A 25,661-nucleotide genomic window follows, 5' to 3' on the forward strand; every position below is an offset into this window, starting at 1 on the left:
GACATAAGCTGAGGGTAAGAAGGTTTCAATCGATCATGGCCTTCATCTGTGTCTGCAGGACAATTAGTGGCCACCCTGACAACCTCAGCGATTGAATGAACTCAGATGACTTTTTCTATGTCGCATCCTTATATTTGTGTCCCTGGATCTGACAAAAACTGAAGACCTCCCTACAAGTAGGTGTCGCCATGGAAACAACTGTCTTTCAGCACCGGCGACAATAGCTGTTAAATGAAAGGAACTGTCGGATGGAATTAAAAACCAGGCTCAGCGCTTCGTGCCATCCAGTAAGTGCTCATCATCACCACCCAAAGCCGCACAGGGCCAATGTGCACCTGATAGCTAAAATGATGTCATCAAGCGCATCAGCACTCCAGTGATTTGTCGGCGTATCACTAAAATTGTCTTTTCTCCTCAGTGTATCAGATGTGAACAAATACACAAGAAGTATCGATTTGTCATCAGAATAATGAGACACTGCTCTTTTCATACATTCAATTTTATTTACACAACTGCAAGACAAATTTGTGCAAATGCAGGCTTGCTAATCACACACACAATTCATCAAGTTAAAGGAAAAGACAGCACAGCACAGTTTAACAATCAAAGTAAGCATGCATAAAATCCCTTTATTTCCTTTTTAAAGAAATCTGATCTCCACTAATGATACATGGGTTGTTTCTTACCCATGCGTGGCGTTGCATATTTGTGATATGAACTGTAAACTGTGTCCTGGGGGCAGTAAGCAGGTGGGGGAAAATGAGAAAAGCATCAAAACGGTTGAAAATGTGTTTGGACACTTTACAATCGCAGAGTTTCCACAGTATTTCGACAAATTTGCCCGAAAAGAACCCTTGAATATTTCTGAATGTTTACAATCTCTCACCACTGACTGGACGCGAGACATTTGTGAGAGAGCGGCAAGCTGCAAACTGAGATAAAATGTTTTACAATATGCTTCACCTTTCTGATTACCATTTTGCAAGTGACACGCTGGTGGAAATTAGAACTCACAGAATGAACCTTTTTACACAAGAGCAGCATTGCGCTGACATGCTGAAATAAGTCAATACAAGCTCTTTCGAGAAATAGCTGTTTACTCCAGCTGGGTTGTTTTTCATTCCCTTTTTTTGTACCAGCCAGTCATATGATGCCTTTTTTTTTCCTTTTTTTTAGTAACAGGGTCTTCCTTTACATTACATTAATACATGTCCAAATCTGGGCCCACAGGACCAATCCACACTGTCACAGGCCAGTCCTCCACAGTTGGTTTGTTCAAAACAGTCCAACAACGGCATGCTGGTGTATGTGCATGCTGTGCATCCGCCAGTCAATAATGTGCATTGAGGGAAAGCTGGGAGATCCAGAGGACAAATGAATGTCACGGTCATGTTTGTTCCTCCAACGTGTGTGTATGTGTGTGAGAAGAAGCTGTAGACACAGTGACGGACGGTGTCATTTTCAAGTTGATGTTTTTGCGCAAACATGCACTAGCAAAGCAAAACTAAACACACAGCAGTTATACACAGCAATAGCGCAAAGACTTGGTGAAGGCAATACACTAAATAAAAATATAAACACAAGTTTAATATGTTTTTTTCGAAAAAAATTCCATGACCTTTTGCACACCATGGAAGAGGTATTAGTGTCATTTTGTAACGAGGGTGTCTGGTTCAATCCCAGACATCTCACAGGTTCTTTATCACTGCATGTCTGCTTTAAACTAAAATTACCAATGTACAATGCATATAAAAAAAATCTACACATCATTGTTCACATGTAATTTTTTTGCCATATAAACCATGAGGCCATGATGAATCATTGTAATTGAATATTATTATTATAAGAGCCACTTCAAATCATGGCAGGTGTGTGCTGACTCCTTTTTTAGTTTTAGTTCCCCTGTCAGAAAGTTTCCGATTTTTTTCTTCTCTAATTCCATTTGACTTGGGCAAGTTATATGTGACGTTGATGGTGGAAAAATGTTTTGAAATGATTTAACCTTGGTTTCATTTTTTATATATACAACCCTAGCATTTGAACAGGGGTGTGCAGACTTTTTATATCCACTGAATCTCAAACATAAACTATTCATATAGGCACAACTCTGAATATAATAATATTACAACTTGGGTTTCTGTTTCTGTGCTTTCAATGAATCTGATTATTGAAACAGTTTACACAACAGTTGCACAAAATAAAGATGTAAAGGTTGAAACAACACTTAATATTTTAGCCACTTGACAAAGTTACAAAAACTTGAGCCTGTCACGTCTTGAAGGCAGTAGATAAGAGGCAGTTTCTCAGACGTAGACAATGATAATCCTGACACGTGACAAATCAGAGATTATGGCGGTAATGGTTCATATCCTAATCATCTGGGAAGTAGCTATAATCACTATTGAGCAAACCACATTTAAGACACCAACAAGTTGTGCCGCGCTGACCGCAAAAGGTCGTAAACACTGTGCTTATCTGGACAAAAGTCTTGGGACATATGTATCTCATGTTCAACAAGCAATTAGGAGTGGTGCTATTGCAGTTTTGCAAGGCATCAGACATTTTAAATATATTCAGTTCAATGTCTTCCACTATATACATGATGCCGCTCAGCCATTTGATTGTCTGACGGCGGAGTATCTTGCATTCTAGAGTAACTTACCTTTTTTCATATACTCCACAGGACAAACAGAACCTTGCAGCATTCCACGATGGATAATCCATGACGAAACATTAAGAGTTTGGTCTGTGTGAGTATGACCTTTGCGAACCGCACGGAGTGGGAAATTTTAACGTGTCACCCTCCTGAAGGTTCGATCAATAATTTCTTGCTGCCCTTGAATGAAGTCAAACACATTCAAGTATATGTGATGACTGATGGTCAGTGTAGCAAGCCCACAATGGAAAATGTCTCGCCTTTCATCGTAGGCCCTTGTGATGAATGTATTATAGCCTGATTGCTTGTGTTACTCTTTGAAATTTATTTTTAAGCGATGATAAAATTAAATGTTACTGAAAAATAAGAGGAAGCAATTCACGGGCGGCGAAGATGATCTGTCCTCCGTCTGTGATTAATGGCTGACAGATTGGCTGGCATGCACAAAGCCATGGCAAAGAAATATAATCCTTCAGATGCCGATTCAGCTGGGATGGTTCCATTGCAAAGCCAGAGAGATGTGCTGAATCCACACCGAGCAGAAAAACGTAACTCGCAGTCCCGGGGAGAAAGTAGGAGTGGAATAAATGATTAACAAGAGTTTTTCCTCATCTTTTCCCAGGGGCCAGGCATCCTCTCTTTGTCTCAGTTTGAGGGACAGATACGGTTGAGGACTTGTTTACGGTGTCGGGCTGGTGGCAACCGGGCTGAGGATTGGCGTGGGCAAGTCCCTCACTGGACTCATAGGAGGGATGGCCTTATGGCTGTAGTACTCCACAACTTGCTTGGGCACCTCTGCCAGGACACATTTGGCCAAGGCTGCCGGTGAAGCCTGTAATACAAGCAGCGGTGAGAAGTTGCAGTACTCTAAGTTCATTTATTCCTCTCCTTAACTTGAGCTGGAAACTCTTTTGGGTTTCCAGCCCAAAGGGATTTCACTTGTCAATCATAGCACAGACGTTGATAGACTGACAACTAGCCCCACGCATGACTTTCCCGCAGCTGAGAGTATAGATAGGCTCATCGAAAAGGCAATCTCCATTTTTCATGTCATTGCGGTGCCATGCAATTCTTCAGCCCCCCCCCCCTCCCCAGCCCCACCCTCGTCTTCTGCCACAATCTGTATCCATCCATTCATTTTCTTTAGTGCTTGTCGTGATGAAGGGTGCGGGGAAACTGGAGCCTATCCAAGTTGACTTTGGGTGAGTGGGCTGGAGGAGTACACCACACATGGATCACCTGTCAATCACAGGACTAGCACTGGAGGTGCTTTTTTCTCGCTGCAAGGTTGTACAGTTCTTATCCCTGAAGGTGTGTCAGAAACGTTCCGGAACTGGTGTCACAATGGATACACCTCCAAATCCAAATGACAAACGACTTGTTTTCTGCTCAGGGCATTGTGAGCAGCCATGAATTATAGCAGCGCAGTGCTCGTTTTTCTTAAGGCTCATTTCCAAGCTGACATACTGACATGGTGGTTGGCCAATATTGAAGGGGAGGAAATTCCAAGTTTGGGTTTGAAATCTTTTGTGACACCAGTTCAGGAGCTTTTTGAGAACACTTCATATTGCTCGAAAAATAATGTTGTATTTAAATTAGTCATAATAATAATAATAATAATAATAATGATGATTTCCACACAAGGCTGTAAGTAAAATGGGTAAAACACCAACAAAAATGTGCCTCTTTACCTGTTCTTACTTGACAATTGCTCTTTGGAGAGTAAAATATTGTGTTATAGGACATGACTGAGAATGTCACATTTACTCATGAATATTGGAACACAGCGCTTTTATTGTTCATGTGTGTCACTCAAGATAATAAGCTAGATAACGCTCCTCCGGTAAATTGCACTTTTACTGTGATCACTGGCAACACGTAATATTTATTGCCCAAATATACCTCAAGTAGAATATTAAAATATGCTTTTTGATAAGGCTGTGAAGAGAAGCAGTTGGCGCACACCCTAATGGTACTTGCTTGGCTTGCAAATGACACTGCTCTCAGTGTTTTTAACACTGCCAATAACTCGGATGCTTTTGACTCTTCTAGTCTGTATGTTTTTAAAAAGGCACAAATTAGCTCAAAGACTGTCAATATTGGTGAAAAATAAACTAACAGTGGATTCGCGTTTCTCTCCACCACCCTCAAAATTTAAAAAGTGGTAAAGATGGTGTATTGACTAGTTGGGTCAATCCTTAGTTTGTTAATAGTTAGAGGGTGGTAAAGTTGTGGATGTGCTTTTTTGATACAGAATTCAGATATTGAAATATCCACAAGAAGAAAACCTGACTTTCATCAAATGCCATATAAAAACTGTGTAAGTTGCACAAATAAATAGATTAACTTCTGTGGACGAAACATTTTGTTCTTGACGGAGGTACATAACTGACCGTTTTGAAGTCCCGGAAGGGCACAAATTGCACGATGTCCCTGAGGACCGGCTCGCCCTTCGGGGAGCGCAGGACACCGTCGTCCCCATCCAAAATCTGCATGTCTGTGAAGTCCGCGTTGCCGACCCCAACGATGATTATGGAGAGAGGCTGGTAGGAGGCTCTCACGATGGCTTCGCGTGTGTCCGCCATATCCGTCACCACGCCATCGGTGAGGATGAGCAGGATGTGGTATCGCTGTTGGAAGATAGAGCATGTTCATTTAAGTGTTGCCTTCAGACTCATTACACAGCAGGCAGGATGTGGTTTTGAGTTGGTAACAGCACTTTTTAACCAAGCTCTATTGAGTCAACGAAAAAATAAAGAGATTCATTTTCTGTCCACAGAACTGATTGTAAGATGAATATCTGGTTTGAAAACAATAAGCAAATAAAACATGCCCTGACGGCCACATGATGAAAAGCATTGACTTTGAGTAATTAATGAGATGAATCCTGATGCCTAAAATGAGTTTAACAAGCAGAGTAATCATATAATTGGCCTTTTGTGGCATATAAAATGCCAATAAAAGGGTATGCACCACCGATATGACATTAGTATGTAAAAGCAGTCCAAGATAAGAGAACAATACTTGTCTATTTATAAAGGTATTTTTTCTCATCTCTGCCTTTAGGCATGATTACAGTACTAGAAAGAGTGAGTGAAACCACAGGCTGTTCACTTGAGGGACCCAGCGGGAGGCAATATAACAAAGGCTGCATGTGTATCATCCATTTGTATGCAGAGAGACACTCACAGAGGCATCTTTAATGTTGCCGTCGCCAGCTGACAGCTTGGCTATCCTGTTAATGATGGGAGAAACATTGGTAGGGCCATAGAGTTGGATTTTAGGGAGGCAGTTCTGGTAAGCCTCAACCACTCCTTGAATCTCTGATCAAACACAACAAAAACACAAGCATCGGTCAACAATAAGGAGAAAAGATGCAGCTGGGTAAAGATAGGAATGTTTTCTTCTATGACAAATTCAGAAGGGCAAAACGCACAAGTCTTTGCCGTATGTAGAACTACTGATTCAGACAATATGCAACGGAGCATTATTTGCATAAAGCTATTCAATCTTACCTTCGCATTCATCATCTTCTGGATTGAAATTGATGGCAAAGTCATGAGACACCTGTTTAGAGATATAGTCAATTGAAAATAACTGCATATTTCTTTAACAATAGAACAACCTTGTCCATTCTAGAGTAGATGAAAGAGGTATTTGAATGGAACCAATCTCGAGAGCAGCTTCTAAGAACAATTACTACCAATAAATTGAGAGAAGGTTGGGAGTATTCTGTCGTATTAAAATAAATGATGCATTTTTTTAGATCATTTCAAATTGCCAACATACAACACACCATGCATTTTCAATGAAATTCTTCCTCTAATCAAAAATAGTTTCTTTCCCCAAAAGCAGCGTCGGCTGTCAGCCAAACCAAGTAACTCCTCTCCACCTGGCTTGCGTATTTCGAATTTAAATGATTCAAAGCATGAATGTAAAATGCAGCTGATCTATACAGTCCATAGTAGCTAGGTTGAGGTTGTTGTGAGAATGAATCATCCTTTAGCCGCTCTGAAGGTGCTTCACTGCACACCGCACTGGTGTGACTAATACCATCAGCAATAAAGAGGCATGACAAATGACATCAGTAATGGCCACTTGTTCAGGTGTTCCACTTTGATGTTTTTTTACGAGCCAGCTCCATCCAACAACCTATTGCGGCATATTTCATGTAATTAGTCTCACTTAAGCTTCCACAAGCAAAAGTTAATTATTTAACAGTACAAAGTCATAATCATGCTCTGCTGTTTTTTTTTACTTACTCTCAGAGTGAATTTAAGCAAGGGGGATGTTGAAAAAAGCCAAAAATCCTGCTAATTGTCTCTGTGGGGAAAAGGAACCTGCATTTACAATGATTTCTCTGACTGAAACTGCTTGAAAAATCCCCCCTATCAAAAGCCCTACCTGGGTCCCACACATGCCCCAGAACACAAACATAAGCAATTATGATGATGAGAACATACAAAAGAAAATCAAGTTGAATTGAATTCACACCTCCTCATACTAATACAAATGGAATAGAAGGGGAAACATGAAGCATTAGTTCCGTTTGGGGTAATTGATGATCACTTCAAAATGATAGATTAAGCATTGTAAATTGTTTTTAAGCATGTGAATTAAGATTAAAGCAATAATTGCTTTGAATTGAACGCATTCATCAATTTTTATGAGGTTCGTAGACGCCGGGAATTGTTTTCCTAATGATGTGGCTGCCCCTGCACAATAACGTCCAAGAAGGGACTCAGAAGCTCTGAATGTAAGACAGACACGCTAACCATATGCTCAGAGCTCAGATTTAAATGTTCCCCATTAATGTTATCAGTTCGCGCACAACAACGTACATACATCATTTTTAGCGTGCATCTCCAACCATTCAATCTATATAAGGGAGAGAAATTACCACTAAAACTTAAAAGCTGGTTTGTGTTCACTATCGTGTGTGACTGTCGTTTCATACGATTCCCCGGAGCTGCAGCCAATCACGAGAGGCCTGCAGTTGCCCAAGTCCAATTTACTCACGTAGAAATGCTCTTCCACTTATGAGTTCTTGAATGTAATGAATGTGAATTGAGCATCGCCACCAAGGGGTCCATTATTCGAGCCGACAAATTATTTTTCTCAGAACTGGTTGATATTCCAACGTAGGGATTTAATGAATAAAAACAACAACATAATTTGGCGCCTGAAGTGAAGGTCAACTTGATGCAAAATGATAAAGGCGAACTCACCTCATAATTTGGAGGGATTCTAGCACCAAATCCCAAGGCTGAAAATCTTTTGTCACTGGAAAGAAAAAAAATAGAAGAAAATCTATCAGGCACAATACTGTAGCGTATAGAAGAGGCTTTTGTCAGTCATCTCAAACATTTTCATAGTTTATCCATCTGTTCACATCTTCAAGGTCAAACCTCCTGCTTGTTTGCATTTCATAAATGTTAAAAGGCTGAATTACAATTTGAAATTTCTCCCACGGTCCCCGCAGGCAGCTGCTGCACCTTCTCTTCTCAGAGCCCAGCAAGCAGTCTCTCTCCTCTCCATTTTCCTTCGATGATCTTGATAATAATGTGACATTGAGAGCGAATTGTCATGCCACCAGTTAATAATGGCAAGATGAAGACTCACTGTAAGTCTAGCCAAATGACCTGAAGTGATGAATCCAGGGCTCGTCTCAACTGGCACACTGGGTTACCGGTTGTGGCTGCCATTAGCGCACTCATCATTGCCAACTATCAAAATTTGAATGCAGAAATGCAAGCAAGCTTTCACAATAAAGAACTAATTTTTGGATAAGCACCAAAATACAATTGTCGTTTCTCAATATATTAGGAAAACAAGAAAAAATGGGGAGCACACATTAGAATTTCTTTTTCTTTCTGCCTACTTGTTCACCCATCTGCTTGAAGTTTTTGCTACAATAGCGATTTAAAAATGAAACACCAACTTGGGTTCTAAGAACTGTGTTTTTCTTGTTTTCCGAAATGATTGAAAAATGACGGTAAGGCACTGGTTAGCACGTCCACCTCACAGTTAAGAGTGTGCGGGTTCGATTCCACCTCTGGCCCTCCCTGTGTGAAGTTTGCATGTTCTCCCCGTGCCCGCGTGGGTTTTGTCCGGGCATTCCTCCCACATCCCAAAAACATGCATGGTAGGCCGATTGAGCATTCCAAATTGCCCCTAGGTATGAGTGCGAGTGTGGATGTTTGTTAGTCTCTGTGTGCCCACTGCTGGGATAGCCTCCGACCCCCGTGGGGACAAGCGGAACAGAAAAAGGATGGATGGATGGACTTTGTGGTCGACAATATGATATCACAGTACAATTCATCTGCTGTGTCCAGTTCAAAGCTAAACTGGCAAAGAGGGAATTGCACAGTACGTATAGTATACAAGAGGAAAGCATTTTCGTTTAAACTTGTCATCATCTCAAAACCATTACAGATTTTGACAGATGGAGGCTGTTATAAAAGTTGTAAGTGACATGACACGGAAATTGAGTCATAAAGTGGACGTTTTTTTCCTCCCCGCTGTTTTTGATTTGGTTGGTTGGTCTTTGCTATCTGTCTTGTAAGCCATTTGACTTGTTTTTATTTCACAGTAAATGCACCTCATAGCCAACCTCTTGCTAACCCATCTTCAGTTCTGACGTGTCTAAAATGTCAATAACAGAAAATATATTCCTCAATTTGCATTTTTTATGATATGGCTTCTTCTTTGTACATGTTTCAAGTCCCTTAGGTGTCCTCATCAGTTTCATTATTCAGTGACGTGGAAGAGCCCCGTAATCCACGTCAACTTCACTGAATAGATACACAAAATGACAACCTACAAAGTGCACAAGGTTAGGTTGGGAACCAGATTGTCACCAAAAAGAACATGTTTTTAAATCTGATGATTATCCGATAGTATATATGTTTACGCCTACATTCAACACATTTCAAGATCCATCCTAAAGTCATTTATTACAGTCTCCTGATTTAATGAGCTAATCCTTCGGCAACCATGTCAGAATTTCCTCCGCATCTATCGTTGAAAGAACTTAGCTGTTGAAATGCAAATCATGACCAGAGTTTTGTCTCTTTTGCAAGCGGTTAACCTCAAATAACATCAATTTGAATGACATGTTCACTCATTCAGATGATGGCTAGAGAGAAGAATGCTGAAATCATTTTGTTCAAGCCAATTACCCTGTTTTCGCAATTGGTCTGCCTTGGTCAAATGACATAGAAGGCTTTGTTTACCAATGATGATTGGACATCGCTTGGGCTTTTACTACACTGGAATTGAATCTGATGTCATTGTGAAATGTCCCACAGTATAATAATATGGATCTTTTCTGACAGGTGAGACAATTGAGCCAATCTGTGTTTTGGTGTGTGACAAGAGAGAGCACTGAGTGGAAAATCAAAACTGCCAAATTAGTTGATTGCGCTATGTGCAAGCATTATCATTTGGCAAAATAGCATAATTGCCCATGTTATTTTGGGAAATTTTTGAAAAACCTTTTGCAATGTTAGACTCACTCACCTGCCCCACCCCCCAATTTATACATAATCATTAAGTTTGTGTTACTTAAACAAATATTTCTAGTCAAATCAAATATTTATTTTGTTGTCATATATTTTGACTCAAGTTGTCAGACTTAATATATGATAATCATCATGATTCATTTAGGTATCATATATTAATCATCTCCTTTCTCCTATCTAAATGAATCGTTGCAAACGGTTACCTCAAACCTTTTGAATTGTACTAACTCATCAGTATACTTCTGTATTACTCCCATGGCAAAAAAATGATTAAAATGTGTGGCCTTCATTACTCCACACCTTTAAAACAGCTGATAAGAACCTGCAGGATTTATTATACACCATTGACGAAAGTTGATTTTTTTTTACTGAAAGAAATTTGTTCTACCAGCGGGGGTCGGGGGGGGGACGGACAAGTGAGTCAAGCCGAGCAGGCTGTTCCTAATCGTACAACATATGCACCTCCAAATGTGAGCACGCTCACGCCCACATTAATCTTCCAAATATATACATGTTGTATATGAACGCACAAATGATACATTTCTATTATACGGTATAGAGTTTTGCAGTGAGGTTTGCAGTGGCCTTTTTTTTCTTTTCTTTTTTTAATTCCACTTTGTCAGCACGTGGCGCATAACAGCACTCTCAGCAAGGTAAATGAGCCTCTGCCCACACAGACAAAAGCTTGTCATGTTAGCTCCATCATGCACTCCTCTGCAAGGACTCTAAAAACCCACGTCACCTCTATTCACTAAAGGCTAAAAGGTTTGCTTGCCCACATTTTGTACCTCACTATTTCAATTTTGCAAAGAAGGGCTGCTGCATGTAACACCCGTTAGCATGGAAGATGATCTTCTGCTTCCATGTAAACACACAAGCAGATAAACAAAATGACAAATGCTTATTCGGTGTCTCCAGCGTTATCTCTGGAATGCTATAATTAGCCAGACTGTACTCCCCTGATATTCAATAGGAAGATCTGCATAAATCAGAATCCAGTCTTAATCCTCATCTGGCTTTGGTTCAACAGATGATGGCGGTCTCACTCTAAAACAGGTCATGATAAGTAATAGAATTGTGCTTGTGTGTGATTTGAATATCCATCTGACATCTTCATATTCAACATGGAGCCAGAATAACAGCAAAAGCATTTACAGGTAAGTATGCTTCTTCTTCAATGATTCACAATATGATTCCACTCCCTGGTGTGGTTGTGTCACTTGCTGATTGTAATGGCGTGTGTGCATGCGTGTGTCTGCACGTGTGTATGGTCCATTGTAATGAGCCCATGCAAACAAAGCTGATGGGTGCTAGACAAAAAACCTTATCACACAGTTATCCACATGCAGAAATAGATCTACATCGGTGCGCTACATGCAAAACAGTGACGCTCCCTGTAAATAGCACAGTATACGGATCGAAATATGCGATAACATTTCCATATAGAGTACTATCACGTGAACTCATCGTTTTCTAGCATGCAGGTTAGAAACCAGCTATAAATATTTCTCTTGGACAAAGATGTGAAAATTGTATAGTCGTCTTTCTCCTTGTGAAATGCATCTTAATAAATGAGAATATCAAACTTTAATTAATTTCAGTAGTTCCACTCAGAAGTGAGCCTTGAATCAGAAATACATCTTGATTTTCTTCTTTTTGTTGTTGTTGTTAATTTACTAGATAGAGGCCCCTTGACTGTATAATTTCAATAAGTAAAGTTTACAGCCATGGAAAGTTAATCCAATTGAAATATTCAAAAATATACATAATTAAAATCAAAGTCTCGCAGCGCCTTCACTGTGGTATTGATCAAACTGTCACAGTTCATGTTGACCGTCTGCAGTTCCGCTAGCCACTATTTGGTCGTTTCAAGGAGTCGTTTGTATGCTCCCTTCATATTGACTCACGGGAAGTCCAGAGTTTTATTCCATCTCGAAATCTCGAAGTCGTAAATAGCTGAGGATCGTGAGTGAAGTCTTTACTGACCAGTATAAGAGAACCACGATGCTGTGTGCATGGTGTTAAAAATATTATCGTCTTTACAAAGTGCAAATATTTGTGAAGCTGTTAATCACTTAAAGGTGGCATCGCTACACACTTGAGCAAATTGGTACGGTGTTTCAAGTGTTTATTAAAAGCGGTCCTCTTTCATCTGGCTTAATGTGTTAGTCCAGTCAGCTAGCAGAAATTAAAGTCTTCAATTTTCAATGCTTTCTTGTGTAATTAATGCACTTAATTTGCACTTATGATTGGCTGCACTGCTTAGCCACACTTCACGATGGCAACCCTTCCCTGATTTTATACATTTAACAAACACAGTTTATTGATCTGCAATATGCCACCGATAATAACATCTTTTGGAGCACAATAACGATCTGATAAGAATTAACATTACAAAAGAAATTCCACACTAGTTATACAAGAATGAACCATTAAATGTCAGTGAAATCATTTCAAAGAAAGTTCTAATAAAATGAAATTTAAATGCCAATGGCCAATCTAAAGGGCAAAATGACATTTTTCTAATATATTTGCCCAACCCATATGGAAACACAAGATTGCAAGCAGCGTGTCCTGAATATTATTATAAAACATTTGCGACTCTGCTGGTTGGCAGATTAGCTTCCAAGAACAGTGCCAGGAGAGGACAGTGCAAATTTTGTGTTTAGAATAAGACATAAAAAGTGACTCACTAATCAGATGACGGCATTAACAATAAACACTATTGTATATGCACCATATGCCATTCCACAGTACAAAAAAGCGAGGCACACAAGCAAATGATCAACTGTAAATCATCACTTTGCACTCGCATAAAAAAATCCTAGGGCGCATGGTCTTCATTCAACCATAAACGGCTGTTCCCAAACGTGATTCAGCCAATTTACATTAGGAAATTCTTCCACGACACAAAAAGTCGCAAAAATATGTTTGAATAGTCTCCAATTTTCTCACAAACTAACTTAGTGTCAAACGTGGGCCTGCTTAGCTGAAGACAAAGCTCTTAATCCCGTGCACAAAAGGCAACAGGTAGTTATGGAAGTAAATTGTGACTTCTCCTCACAAGGGGATGAGCATTTAATCATTCTGCCTGTCACTATACGTCCCTAACATAGATAGATGAACAAATATGCAAAACCGTGACCAACCTGTCGTAGTCCTGGCAGATCTCGCCCACAGCTATCAGAGCCTTCAGGTACTCGTTTGGCTGATAGGGGTTGATGTAGTGCAAGGAGCAGCTATTCCTGGGGTCTCCGTTTGAAGCCGTGAAGTCGATAGCGACCTGGCCAGGAGGAGAATCGTGCAATTTGAAAAAACACGGGGTCAACAAAACAATTGTTTACTTCGAGAAACCATCATTGTCGGTTCATGTCAGAGATGTATAAATATGCAGAATAAATGATGTGAACGGTGCCAAGTTGTTGCTCTTTATACGCCCACACAGATTGAGCACAAATCTCCCTCCGTTTGGAATCTGACAAACTTTATGTACCGCGGCGGTGGTTAGCATTAATATTCATTGTTTCAGGAGTCCAAGTGATGATAGAAAAGGCGCTCAAGGCCCACCAAAGGGCACCAGTTGAAGGAGGCTCAAATGAATCAATGATGCTGCCTACAGCAAGAACTGCAACCATGCACAGGAAGGGAAAACATGCATGAGTGTGTACGGAGTGAAAAAAGTTGAACAATTCCGACTTCAAACAAAACACATTGCTTGTGATGCTGCAAGCCTATAGTTACGTAGCTCACGCGGTGCAAACACAATTAAAATCGCAGAGACAGAAAGGTGAGAAAACAGCATTATTTACCGTAAAGTGGATCTGGCATCCTCCCATGATGTAATCCAAGAAGGAGTAAACTCTGTGCAGCTACGAGGGGAAAAAAAGATTTCATTCAGTGAAAATGAAAAACATGGAGCGGTTGAGTGGGTGCTCGCCATCTGGTTTTAGCCATCTGTTTAAGGCAAATGCTGTCATATTAAATCTTGTACCTCTGTTTAGTTTTTTTAAATAAGTTTATTTGAACGAGATTTGAAGTCCATTGAGGAATGCATATTTGCATACAAAAGGCACTAAAACATGTTTTTTCTCTACCCACACACGCTGAAGATTTTGAACAGACTGGGTTACTTTTAAATTTGCATGTATTATATTGTAAAATTGTATCGTTTTGGAGGAGTTGATTACATTTTCAAACCCTGAACTCAAATTGATATTTCATACGCTTGAATGGCATCGCACACATTGGACATCACACGAGAAAATGGAAATTCGTAGAGTTGTCTACCAACATGCAATTCATGCAAGGATGAATTTGATGCAATCTTGGGTCAGGCTATCATGTAGGTGGAAAAGCAAATGTGTCAAATATTGATGACTGAATAGTGAAGATTGAGTCTTACCTTGATATCATTTAAGATGACAACACCTGAGTTTTTATAATTCCTTTTTTTCTGTTTGTACTTTGGGTTCACGCAATCCCACGTCACCTGATATATATATACAAAAACAAAAGCGTTCACCACTTGTTGAGGCAGATGATTGGGCTGTGAGAGGTTTTAACCTTGAGATGCAAATGTATAATGAAAATGTGACCTTATTTCCGCTGGAGATTTTCTGCATTTCTCTGAAAGTAGCGTAGAACTCTCCAATGAAGTCATGCTTCCCCCTGGAGTCATAATCCCACACTAGGCACTGGAGACATAGACACACATACAGACAACACTGTTTTCTTCTATTTCTGCGAGTGGGACCCACAAGGCCATGCAATTTTCATCAATCATCTCTTGTCTTGTACTTCTCTTGACCACCACATTTGTTACAGCGGCAAAAAACGAATGACAAGCAGAGAGTGATCGAGGTAGAATATTAACTTCTATCCATCGGTCTTCGATACGGCTTATTCTCAGTACAGTGAGGTTAATTGAATGTTTCTTTCATACTTGTTCTTCTCAATTCAGTCCAACAACTATCAAGAAAGTGTTACTATCATTTTTATTATTGCATTACGAATGTGTCCGTAGACACTCCACAACAAGTCACGCCGTTACACAACTGGGGGAAACAAACACTAACATGAACAATAAAACACGTAATTAGATGCAGCTATTTAAAAATGCAGCTCGACAATGCTAGCCACATTTTTATGCTGCTTTTAATGAATATGAGCAAGTACTGTACAATCTAAAAGTGGTATAATTTAAATTAAGATGCAAATCATTAAAAGAAAAGTATGCCATGGTTCATTTTTCTGAGTGCATACTGAATGAACTATTCATTTTAATCAGCTTCTACGTCTTTATGTGAAACTGGTGCATGGTGCAAAAAAAAAAGTTGGGGACCGCAAATATCAATGATGTCATCAGTTTCTGAACTATGACTTGAATCACATTTTGCTGGTCTTTTCAATTTTCTATATTGCACCACCACCACCAGTTGTTATTCCTCTTTTTCTTGTTTGATTGATTCCAGTCAAAGCAAGCAAACATATATGATATTTTTTGAGTTGGCTTACCTTAAGCTTCCTGTCTTCATCACAGCTGCACAGGGATATAAGAGACACTTTGAAAGGCTCCCAAACAGGATTCAGGTTGTTCTTTATAACCTGAATGAGGAGGAAGATAAGAGGGCCATGGAATTGTCTGCGGCGGAACCGAGAGGGTGATAGCTTTACCTCAGTTCTGTGAACAAGCTGCTCCGTTTCATCATCGTTGATGCGATATATTTCCAAAAAGGGGTCAGACTTGCTGAAAAGGTCCTGCAGAGGCAGAAAAAGGAGACGACTAAAATGAGTGGCCCTCTGGCTCTGAAGAGGAGAAAATGCAATTTAACCGTGTTGCTGTTAATATTGTTTAATCGTGTTCGCACGTAATTTTGTCGCAGTCTTTCCGAAATTCATCATGAGGCTGACACAGAGACAACATTAGCTGATGATGGGTTATTTCAACAATCATCTCCATGGCATTTGCAAGCAAATATCATGGGGGAGGCTCATTGAGGTTGATTTATATTCGGTGATTGTGGAGGCAGATGTAATTGTGTCTGTGATTAAAGGTCAGAGAGAAGCAGCGCAAACATTTACTGTGCTGCTAGGTGCCTCCTCATTTGGACAAGCGACGCTAAATGATCATCAATGTCAGTGTTTTAACACGCATCGCTTTCACACTAGTTCCATACGCGACCACCGGGTATTCTCTCCAGCCAACACACTTCAATGTATTGGATTAGAAAAGCTGGCATTGTTGCACGAGGGTGTTCATACTATACGGAAAGCTCAGGGAGAGATCATTACTTTGGAATTTAGCCTGCAAACTATTAACCCTGCTGACATGGGCAGGATGGGTATAAATGATGCACTCTTGAGTAGTTGGCTTTTTCCATCCCATGTATATAGTATGTAGAATACGTGTAAGTGCATGTATTGTCTCGTACTCCAAATGAGACGGTTAAGTCTGCATTTCCCGCCACATTAACCTGATACATCTCCTGAGGGACAAGAGCATGAGGAGCTGCAGCATCCTGTCTTTGTTGTCATGGTGACGGGCAGCCAGCAGCACCGGCAGCAACACGGACAGATCAGACAAGTCCAAATGTAATCTCGGGCTAATTACAACGAGCCTGAATGAATGATCAACTGGCACAAGTCATTATGTGTAAATAGGATATTTCATTGTTAATTCCCCTGCGCCGGTCAGTGTAATTGCCTGATGACGTGTGTGCGTGAGTGTGTGCGTGTGTGTATGAGTGGGTCAACAGGTTGGAGTGATTACACACACACACACACACACACACACTTAAAAACAAGAGATCATCAGTTGTTATCAACGGGTGCCAGTGTTGGACAAAAACTAATAATACGCTCAGTAATTCAAGTCGCTCCGGGTTTGTCAAATAATCGGACAGGATCGCAAATAGGTTTCATTTGTCTTTTCCAAACAGTTTCTATTCACGCTTTCCCAGATGGATTTGCAATGCACATGATTTCACATGTCAATTTAGTCCTACTCCACCATGGAATTGATTTACGATAGTAATGAATGGATTCATCCGGTTAAAAAGTATTGTAAAAAAAAGTATCAATTATATAGCTTGACTAATTTATATGCAGTGGTTAAACTCGTCCTATGACCACGCTCGTAAACTCAAGATGCAGATCGTATTTCCTGATTGAAATAAATGGAAAATCTATTCATTTTAAATTTTTGTCATGTATATTTAAAAAGAAAATAGCACACCATTTTACAGTTTGTAAAAGTAAAAGTGTTCTTCACAAAATATAAAGAATATATTGCTATTGTCTACATGTGTTGCTCCATCATATGTGTCCAATTATAGCTTTCCCTTAAGTTCCCTATTATGAGTAAGCATAAAGGTAGCGAACTTTAAGGTACAGTTATGTGTAATTCTCTTTGTTTTATGTTAGTTTGACAGTAAACCAGCTCAAAGCCTCTATTTTGGAGAATGGTTTGCCATTTACAAAACTACTGCTTGTAAATCTGGTCACTTGTAACTCAAGGCATAAGCGTGGAATGGAAACTATTAAATCCATCATGCTTGAGGAGGATCTAGCTGTAATAACATATTGATGAGAATGGCTACTCGACGCTCTCAATTGATGATGGCTTAAGGCAATGGAAGTCTAGTGGCAAAAAAAATCCCTTCCATGCAACATATCCCTTTAGTGCTCAGAAATTGACAGTTTTAATGCTTCTTTTGAGTTTTGACATCTTTTCTACTGTTGTTGTGTTACTTGTATAGATATATCCTTTAATTTGTGAACCTGTTCTTTCGCTCTTTACATTGATAAATATTTGGGGTGTTGTAAAGAACAGTGTCATGTCTTTTTAAACAGTCCTTCCCATGGCCCAATTTCAAAACTGTTGTGTGTGTACACAAAAAGAAGATCTCAATATTTAGCATCGCATTTTCAAGGAAGCTGCCTATTATTTGTTTCCGTGCTTACAAACTGAAAACCTAATATTTGTATATACTGGATAAGTAAATTAGGCAGGCTGTTTCTTTGAAAGACCTGCATAAAATAAGCCCCAGAAGCCTATATGAAACAAATATCACACGAGGATACGCTTTTGGAGGATTTCTAATCACGGCTCTCGATCATTGCCCTCATGCACGTGTGAGTTCAGTCCCAGGAGTGGCTGTAAATTGCACAAGTCTAATTTCCAGAAAAATGAAATGTACACTGGGAAAGACTATGATTATTATTTTTTTGTCCAGTAGTGGTGAGATGCTCCAAGTCAGGCGCATGAGGCTCCTCCAGAGAACATGAAGCACTTTCACAGCATCGCAGTTAAATTGGATATAAGCTCCTGCAGCTTTTTTGATTGAAATATGCTCTCAGCCCCAAAAAGCCCCAAAAAGCAGAAGAAAAGAATTTTGACAATGTGATGAAGAACAGCTCAGGTCAGCAGTAAGATGTGAAATTACGTATGTGCAATTTAATGTGATAATGCATAGCATCTGTACTGCAGTGTTACAATCCTTCAAGCTACAGATATTAAAACACAAATGGTGGAGCAACAGATGTAGACAGACATTAAAAACAATACTCACAGTCACAGGGATACATTATTTGTCCTTTGTAACAAATGACTAATATGACTGTCATTTGTGAAGCTTTCCTTGTTGTGTGTCTTTATGTGTGCATTGTATGGCTCACACACCTCAATGATTTTTTTAAATTGAAACAGGAGCCAATTTTGTTTAATCCTTTACACTCAATTTAATTATGTCAATGCTGTGTGTTTTAAAAAAGTACTACTTCTTTTTAATTTTATTAATCAAGGCAATCTGAGTGTCGATACAGAATAACCTAAACCGGTATCTCAAGGCATCAGTTTAATAACGTATTTCTGGCAGAAGTCTTCCACTGAATCACATTAGATTGTTGAATGCTACATGTTGAACATATAAAAATGCGCTTCGCTCACCTTATCGTCAAGCTTCTTGGCACAGAACGCCAGCTCCACGTAGCCATTGTTGCCGGAAATTTCTTCGGCATGTACCTGACAGAAGATAAGATTTTATTCTATAATATTTCACAAAAACATATAATACTTCTCAAAAAGATATACATATGATCTATGCTTGGAAAGTAAATGTCATGCTAAATAAACATAATGGTTGTGCCATGTCAATGCAAACAAGAATTACGATTCAGTTTTTTTGATCCCAATATCTTTTAAAAATTTCCATCAGTAATATACCCACTTTAAAACTTTTCGTCTATCATAAACATCGCAAGAGGGAACAGTTCACCCAACACCTCAACGAGAATCAATTGCAGTCGATATACGTGGCTCAACTTTACTTAAAATGAGCCACCATGAAGACTGTTTTGTGGTAGACTGTAGATAGTGAACTGTTTAATTAAACTGCTAATTAAAACTGGTTTGCTGGACACTTAAAACAAGACATGAGTGGACTGATACAGTATATACTGTATGTCTTTTAAATTAAGGGTTGAAGGTACCCACCCGGAAAAACAAACTTAATGGGCCATTGCCTAATAGCTGCTGCATTATGGGGACTTGGTTTCTGTGTTCCTTGTGAAGTGTTGTGAATTTTACTAAACTAAAAATGACTGGATACCAAAAGTGTATACGTACCACACTCATTACGATTGTCATAAAAGAAAATATTTCAGACTTTTTGCCAAATACTACACCTTGCTGTTCATTTACAGAGAATGCAAAAGATATTCCAATGCCTACAAAATTAGGGCTTAAAAAACAACAACATTGAAGCTGCCCATTGTGTAAACAATCCAACCCTAAAAAAAGAAAACATCCTAAAAAGTCTCAAATCAATGTGTGTGTTTATGATTCATAAAATCCTATTAATAAGAGCAATTAGACTCAAAGAATTTACATTAATAACGCCATTCATGAAGACAGATTTGACTATTTGTTTTGATTAATTACTCAAACAACTTAATAGGACCTTCAAAAGTCTCATATATATGGAGTCGGAAGAAGGATGATATCTACTTTGCGGTTGAAATGAATTGCTGCAACTGAGAAAAATGTGCCAAATTAGACATCTGCAGCAGAAAGTCCTGACAAAGTCATGCAGTTGCAATTTTAAAGGACTTACTGTGATGGTGGATTTGCCAGCATATTTTCCATACTTGAGAAGAAGTGGCTTCACCATCTTCTTTTGGGCCACAATCTGCAGAAAGCACAGAATGATCGGCTCAGTCGCACATCAAACAACAACAGTGACTCACGACGGATCCGACTGAAGATCTGTATGTAATTCACACGTACCTGACCGAGCGTGCACTCCACCCCACCCAAGAAGTCGTCATCACGTGTCCCGATGCTGTGAGTGCCGTGGATGTCGTACACTTCGAATCGCAGCTTCTGAACCTCTTCAAAGTAATAATCCAAGGAGAAAACCTTGGCGAAGACGGGATGTAAGTTGCTCTTGATCACTTCTGTCCTGTCCAACTGAGAGAAAATACCCCCAATTCAACTTTTGCACTCTGCTGACATTTCATTTTCATCAATCATGACTGAATCGATGTCAGAAGAGAAAGAGAGAGCTTTTAGTTGACCAAAGGGTCCTATCTTTGCAATTATATTCTCACAAAAGAGAGACGAATTCAAACAAATGTTCTATTATTGAACTGGACCAATCTTGACGCACTCGGTCAAGAGGAATATATGAGAGAAGATTGGAGGATTCTGACATTTAATCTGAGTACACGGATGACGTCCGAGTCTGCCTTTGACTGCCTGACAAGAAAGCTGAGCTCTTTGAGGCCCCATCTGCTCACCCTATAACATTTCTGCTCTCCCAATGCGTAAATATTTCCAAACTGTCCAGTGTGTTGAAGGTTGAATTTTCGAGAACTAGCAAAATAGATGGATAGATAGATAGATAGATAGATAGATAGATAGATAGATAGATAGATAGATAGATAGATAGATAGATAGATAGATAGATAGATAGATAGATAGATAGATAGATAGATAGATAGATAGATAGATAGATAGATAGACAGAGAGAGAGAGAGAGACAGAGGTAGGTATGTAGGTATGTAGGTAGGTAGGTAGGTAGATAGATAGATAGATAGATAGATAGATAGATAGATAGATAGATAGATAGATAGATAGATAGATAGATAGATAGATAGATAGATAGATAGATAGATAGATAGATAGATAGATAGATAGATAGATAGATAGATAGATAGATAGATAGGTAGGTAGGTAGGTAGGTAGGTAGGTAGGTAGGTAGGTAGGTAGGTAGGTAGGTAGGTAGGTAGGTAGAGAGAGAGAGAGAGAGAGAGAGAGAGAGAGAGAGAGAGAGAGAGAGAGAGAGAGAGAGAGAGAGAGAGAGAGAGAGAGAGAGAGAGAGAGAAAGAGAGAGAGAGAGTGAGAGAGAGAGAGAGCAGTAACATTAGTTTCATATTAGACATGCCTGAGTACAAAAAACAGCAAGTAGATTAATTTGTCAACAAATGACAGAGGATATTTTCTGAAAAGAATCCATAATATATGTGGAGTTTCTTTTTTTTTAATGCAACTAGTGGAAACACGTATAGTTTCCCAAAAGCAAAGAAATGGTAGTTAAGGCACGTCTCTCCATCATTTCTTTCCTCACCATCCTGCTTCTGACTTTGTGCCATCTGGATGGACAGATTTGGGATGCGTTTGATGAGTCTTCTTGTTGATGACAGTTAATCTAGGCAACAGAGGATGCCTGGTGCCAGAGAATGGGATGTTGTAGGTATGAAGCCTCTGCTACAAACACATCGCTGCCATAGAAAATGAAAGTTCCTTTTCATCAGTTCTCCCCAAAGAGTTTTATCTGGATAGTTTGATCACTAGTCTAGCCTTGAAGCCTTTGACACACAAAAAACACCCGGTTTTCCAACACATTCATTTGCATGGACACATGAAGGTTGTTTTTGTTCATGCATCTGCTGGTTGGCAGCAACTCAAAAAGAGAATTTCATTTGGAAATCAACCAAAGCAAAAGTGAGTGATCTTTAGTTTCAAAAGTCTACACACACCTGTTCAAACACCAGGCTTTGTGATATTACAAAAAAACTTTATTTTGGGTTAAGTAGAGGCCTTTCAATGGTGGCAGCAGGTCTGTGTTGACTTTAATATGACTTTGAACGTGACTGGTTCATTCTGAACACAGCCACATTGCACTTATAAGAGGGTGTGTGCACTTGTGCAACCACATGATCATAATTGTTCATTTTTACTTCCCTTCTTGAAAATGTTTCAGTCGAGTTTTAGCCAAATTCATATTGGAAAAAGTTTTGAAATCATTTCTCTTGGTCTCATTTTCTAACATCACAAAATTGTTGCATTTAAGTGTGGCGACCCTTCTATCTTTATATATATATATCCGCTGTAGTTATTCTGAAGTGCTGATACCGTACGAAACTCGGGTCAGCTATCCCATCTGACAAGTGTGTCTCAGATTACAGCCAGAAAAATCCATATCTGGCCACATTGCTCCCTGCCAAGTTTTTTTCCCCATCACTCTATAAAATCATATCTAAATACACCACATTCATATGCAATGAGTTCAAGTTACTGTTATGTGATCCAATTTCCCTTAAATTGTGTTTTTTTTTTTTTTTTTACATGCCATATTTAAAAAAACGATTAACTTGTAACTGAATAACCTCATTGTTTTTGGCATTTGCCCAAGACTTAACAGGGGAAATGACAGACTTGCCTCCTACACTCCGAAGCAGCTTGGGAGCAGTCCAAGAAAATAAACATTCAAGCTGGAGCACAACTCGAGCGCAGTGTACAATCATAAGTCCATTTTGCCACAACAACACGCTTAATAGGATATCGTATGAAAAAACTTAACAGGGTACAACCTGGACTAGGTGCATATAGAGAAAGAACAAGCAATAATGGAGAATGTTCCATGAACAATAATGTTCCATGAACAAAATTTGGATTTTAGTGAGATTAATTTAGGATTTTGAAATATGAATTAAATTTGTGTTTTTTTGGAGTAATGTAAAAAAAGCACTTAAATATATTAAAACAAGAGAAAAAAAAAGTCTCTCACCTCAGTCCATTGCCCGTTGGTCTGTACCATGAGGATCACGCAAGGGTCTGACTTATTCAGAGTGTCTCGGTCCAGTAGAGCTTTACAAGACACCCGCAGCTCTACTTTGGAGACGCAGGTCGCCGGACCACCGAGACTGGTGGCGGGGGAGGTGGCCTCCTGAATGTCATTCATTCTGGCCTGGGGATGAGAGGAGCAGCCGAGCAGCAAACAAGTAGTAGGAGATGATGTGCTCTGTAACTGTGAGGGATGAGAGCAGGAAGCGGTTAGGCAAAGGATGCTGGCAGGAGACAACTGAGCAGAGAGTCTGATCTGATCCCAAGGGGCACTTTTGTGGACCATATTATTTTACCTCTTATGAGGAATGGGAGGAAGTGGGCTTTCAGCAACTCTAGATTACATGCTTAGATGGATAGAGGAGTGTACTTTATTTGGGGTTTGCATTACTCCAATAATATCCAATTCAATGTGAATCAAGATACTTGGTATGCGATAAAATTCAATGACGGTTCATTTTAAAAGTGAAGCGATTCGATTCATTTCGATTCAATGCACTCACATCTTTTAAATTTTGTCTTTAAAAATTCCAATTCAATTGTGTTTCCGTTACACCCCATGCACAATATATCAGAAAAAAAATTCATTGCAATAATAGCCTATGCAATAGACACATTGCAAAGATAAGCAATACGTTTCATTTGAATTTGTAAGCTTGTGGCTAACTTCAGATGCAACTTTAAATGTGCATCGCCATTCAATGGGTGAACAATACCTAGGGGCGTAACACTAAATAACTTACAGATTTAGTAAAAGTACAAATATAAAAAATTGCAAGTTATCATAATTGATTAGCTAAGAACGAGCCTACTTACTTTATAACACACAAAATGTAGTAATTTCATTGGATAGTAAAATGTCTTTTTTTAAAGTACATTAATTATTGCAGTATTATTGATATAGGAAAATTCAGCTGACATCATGCAGCCCCAATGTGTGTGTGCGTGTGTGTGTGCGTGCGTGCGTGCGTGCGTGCATGTGTGCGTGCGTGTGTGTGTGTATCTGAAATCATTTGTATCTCAGGGCACCACCATTTAAATAGATTATAAGAAAAGTTTTTCCATTCAGAAGTGAGTATTCCCAGATGACTTAAGGTGGGAGAGGGTGAAAAGATGGACACCCAGGACTGACAGAAAAGAGATGCTCTCATTCATTCATGCACAATTCAGCAATACATATTTTGGACTGGAGAAGGAAGCCAAGAGAAATCACACAGGCACATGGAGAACGGGTGTGTGCATGCGTGCCTGTGTATATGTGTTTGTACTATGTACGTATGTATGTATATATATATATATATATATACGTATATATATGTATATATATATATATATATACATATATATGTACGCACACCGTTACTATCTGCTCTCCTTTAATTGTAACACAGCAACAGGTACAGCACTTAAGTAGGCTCAATGGCTGCACAATCATCCACCACAAGTACACCTGCATATTTATGCTTGTGCAGCACCAGGGACAGTGCCCGGAACCAAATTGTAACCCAAAAACTACTCAGATGAGCTTGGCGAAATGCACAATTAAAATCAACTGAGTCAAACAGAACTTGGTGACTTATGTTCAAAAAACAAACTCAACATTCACCAGTCTGAACAATATAGAGAAGAAAATATTTCTAGTAAAGATAATGAAAGATGTCTACTTACTGTACTTATTTCTCCAGGAGATCAAAGATGGGGGCTTCTCATTCCCTCAGTGAAACACATTTATGTCACTCTTCACTCTTTATTTACTCTTCTGTAGTGCGCCACTTTTTGATGCTCTCCCGTAAAGCGGCAGCTTCATTTGCCTCCCTCATTGGTCGCCACAGTGTGTGGAAAAAATGGAGAGAAAGAGAGGGACACACACACAGAGTGAGCAAGAGAGGCTGGGCTTGTTCCCTTCCATTCGATGAGTTGGAGTCTAAAAGCAAGCCAGCATGCTTGGTAAAACAAATGAGATATGCAAATTGACACTAAATACTAAATTGAAAAGACAGGAGCCATTAATGCTGTGACAAAAAAAACAAAAAAACACCACAAATAATTTTCCATCTTCCCTTGAGGCAAATCTGTAGGATTGGTTGTTTTTACTCATGTGCCAATCAAACTTGCGTCATATTGCTTTTACACCAATCAAATCCAGGCAGATGCCATGTATAATTATGCTGATATAAAATGACGAAATCACGTTGTGCAGACAATTAGTTCGGGGGGGGGGCTTTGAAATGGGGTTACAATGCAGTTACAATAGATTAGTGTTATTGCAATGCTAGCAAAAACAGAACAATCTGTACACCCATACAGACTCAGCTCTAATGCAAGAGCTGTACCCCAAAATTTACCTTCATAAATA

At 39.3% G+C, this 25,661-nt stretch overlaps 1 protein-coding gene across 1 annotated transcript; it reads right to left on the minus strand.

Annotated features, from left to right (window-relative positions):
* Positions 1–1,165: 1,165 nt before the first annotated feature.
* cpne7 (copine VII) lies at positions 1,166–25,063 on the minus strand. Its single transcript, XM_037248126.1, has 16 exons — positions 24,974–25,063; positions 23,250–23,489; positions 20,465–20,647; positions 20,292–20,366; positions 19,127–19,201; positions 15,853–15,936; positions 15,694–15,783; positions 14,775–14,873; positions 14,582–14,668; positions 13,989–14,048; positions 13,329–13,462; positions 7,885–7,939; positions 6,172–6,223; positions 5,846–5,979; positions 5,050–5,286; positions 1,166–3,488 (listed from the first exon to the last, which is right to left on the minus strand). The coding sequence occupies exons 2-16, from the start codon at positions 23,421–23,423 to the stop codon at positions 3,336–3,338; spliced, it is 1,692 nt and encodes a 563-aa protein (XP_037104021.1). The 5' UTR covers positions 23,424–23,489; positions 24,974–25,063; the 3' UTR covers positions 1,166–3,335.
* Between the last annotated feature and the right edge of the window lie 598 nt (positions 25,064–25,661).

This window comes from Syngnathus acus, chromosome 3 (genome assembly GCF_901709675.1).
Source record: "Syngnathus acus chromosome 3, fSynAcu1.2, whole genome shotgun sequence".
NCBI lineage: Eukaryota > Metazoa > Chordata > Actinopteri > Syngnathiformes > Syngnathidae > Syngnathus > Syngnathus acus.

Coding starts and splice junctions, on each gene's coding strand:
- cpne7 (XM_037248126.1), bottom strand. CDS start 23,423: ATGAATGACATTCAGGAGGCCACCTCCCCCGCCACCAGTCTCGGTGGT. Junction 13,463..13,988: donor GATGCCAGATCCACTTTACG/GTAAATAATGCT, acceptor CCTCCTGGCCAG/GTCGCTATCGACTTCACGGC. Junction 7,940..13,328: donor ATCTGCCAGGACTACGACAG/GTTGGTCACGGT, acceptor TTTTCTTTCCAG/TGACAAAAGATTTTCAGCCT.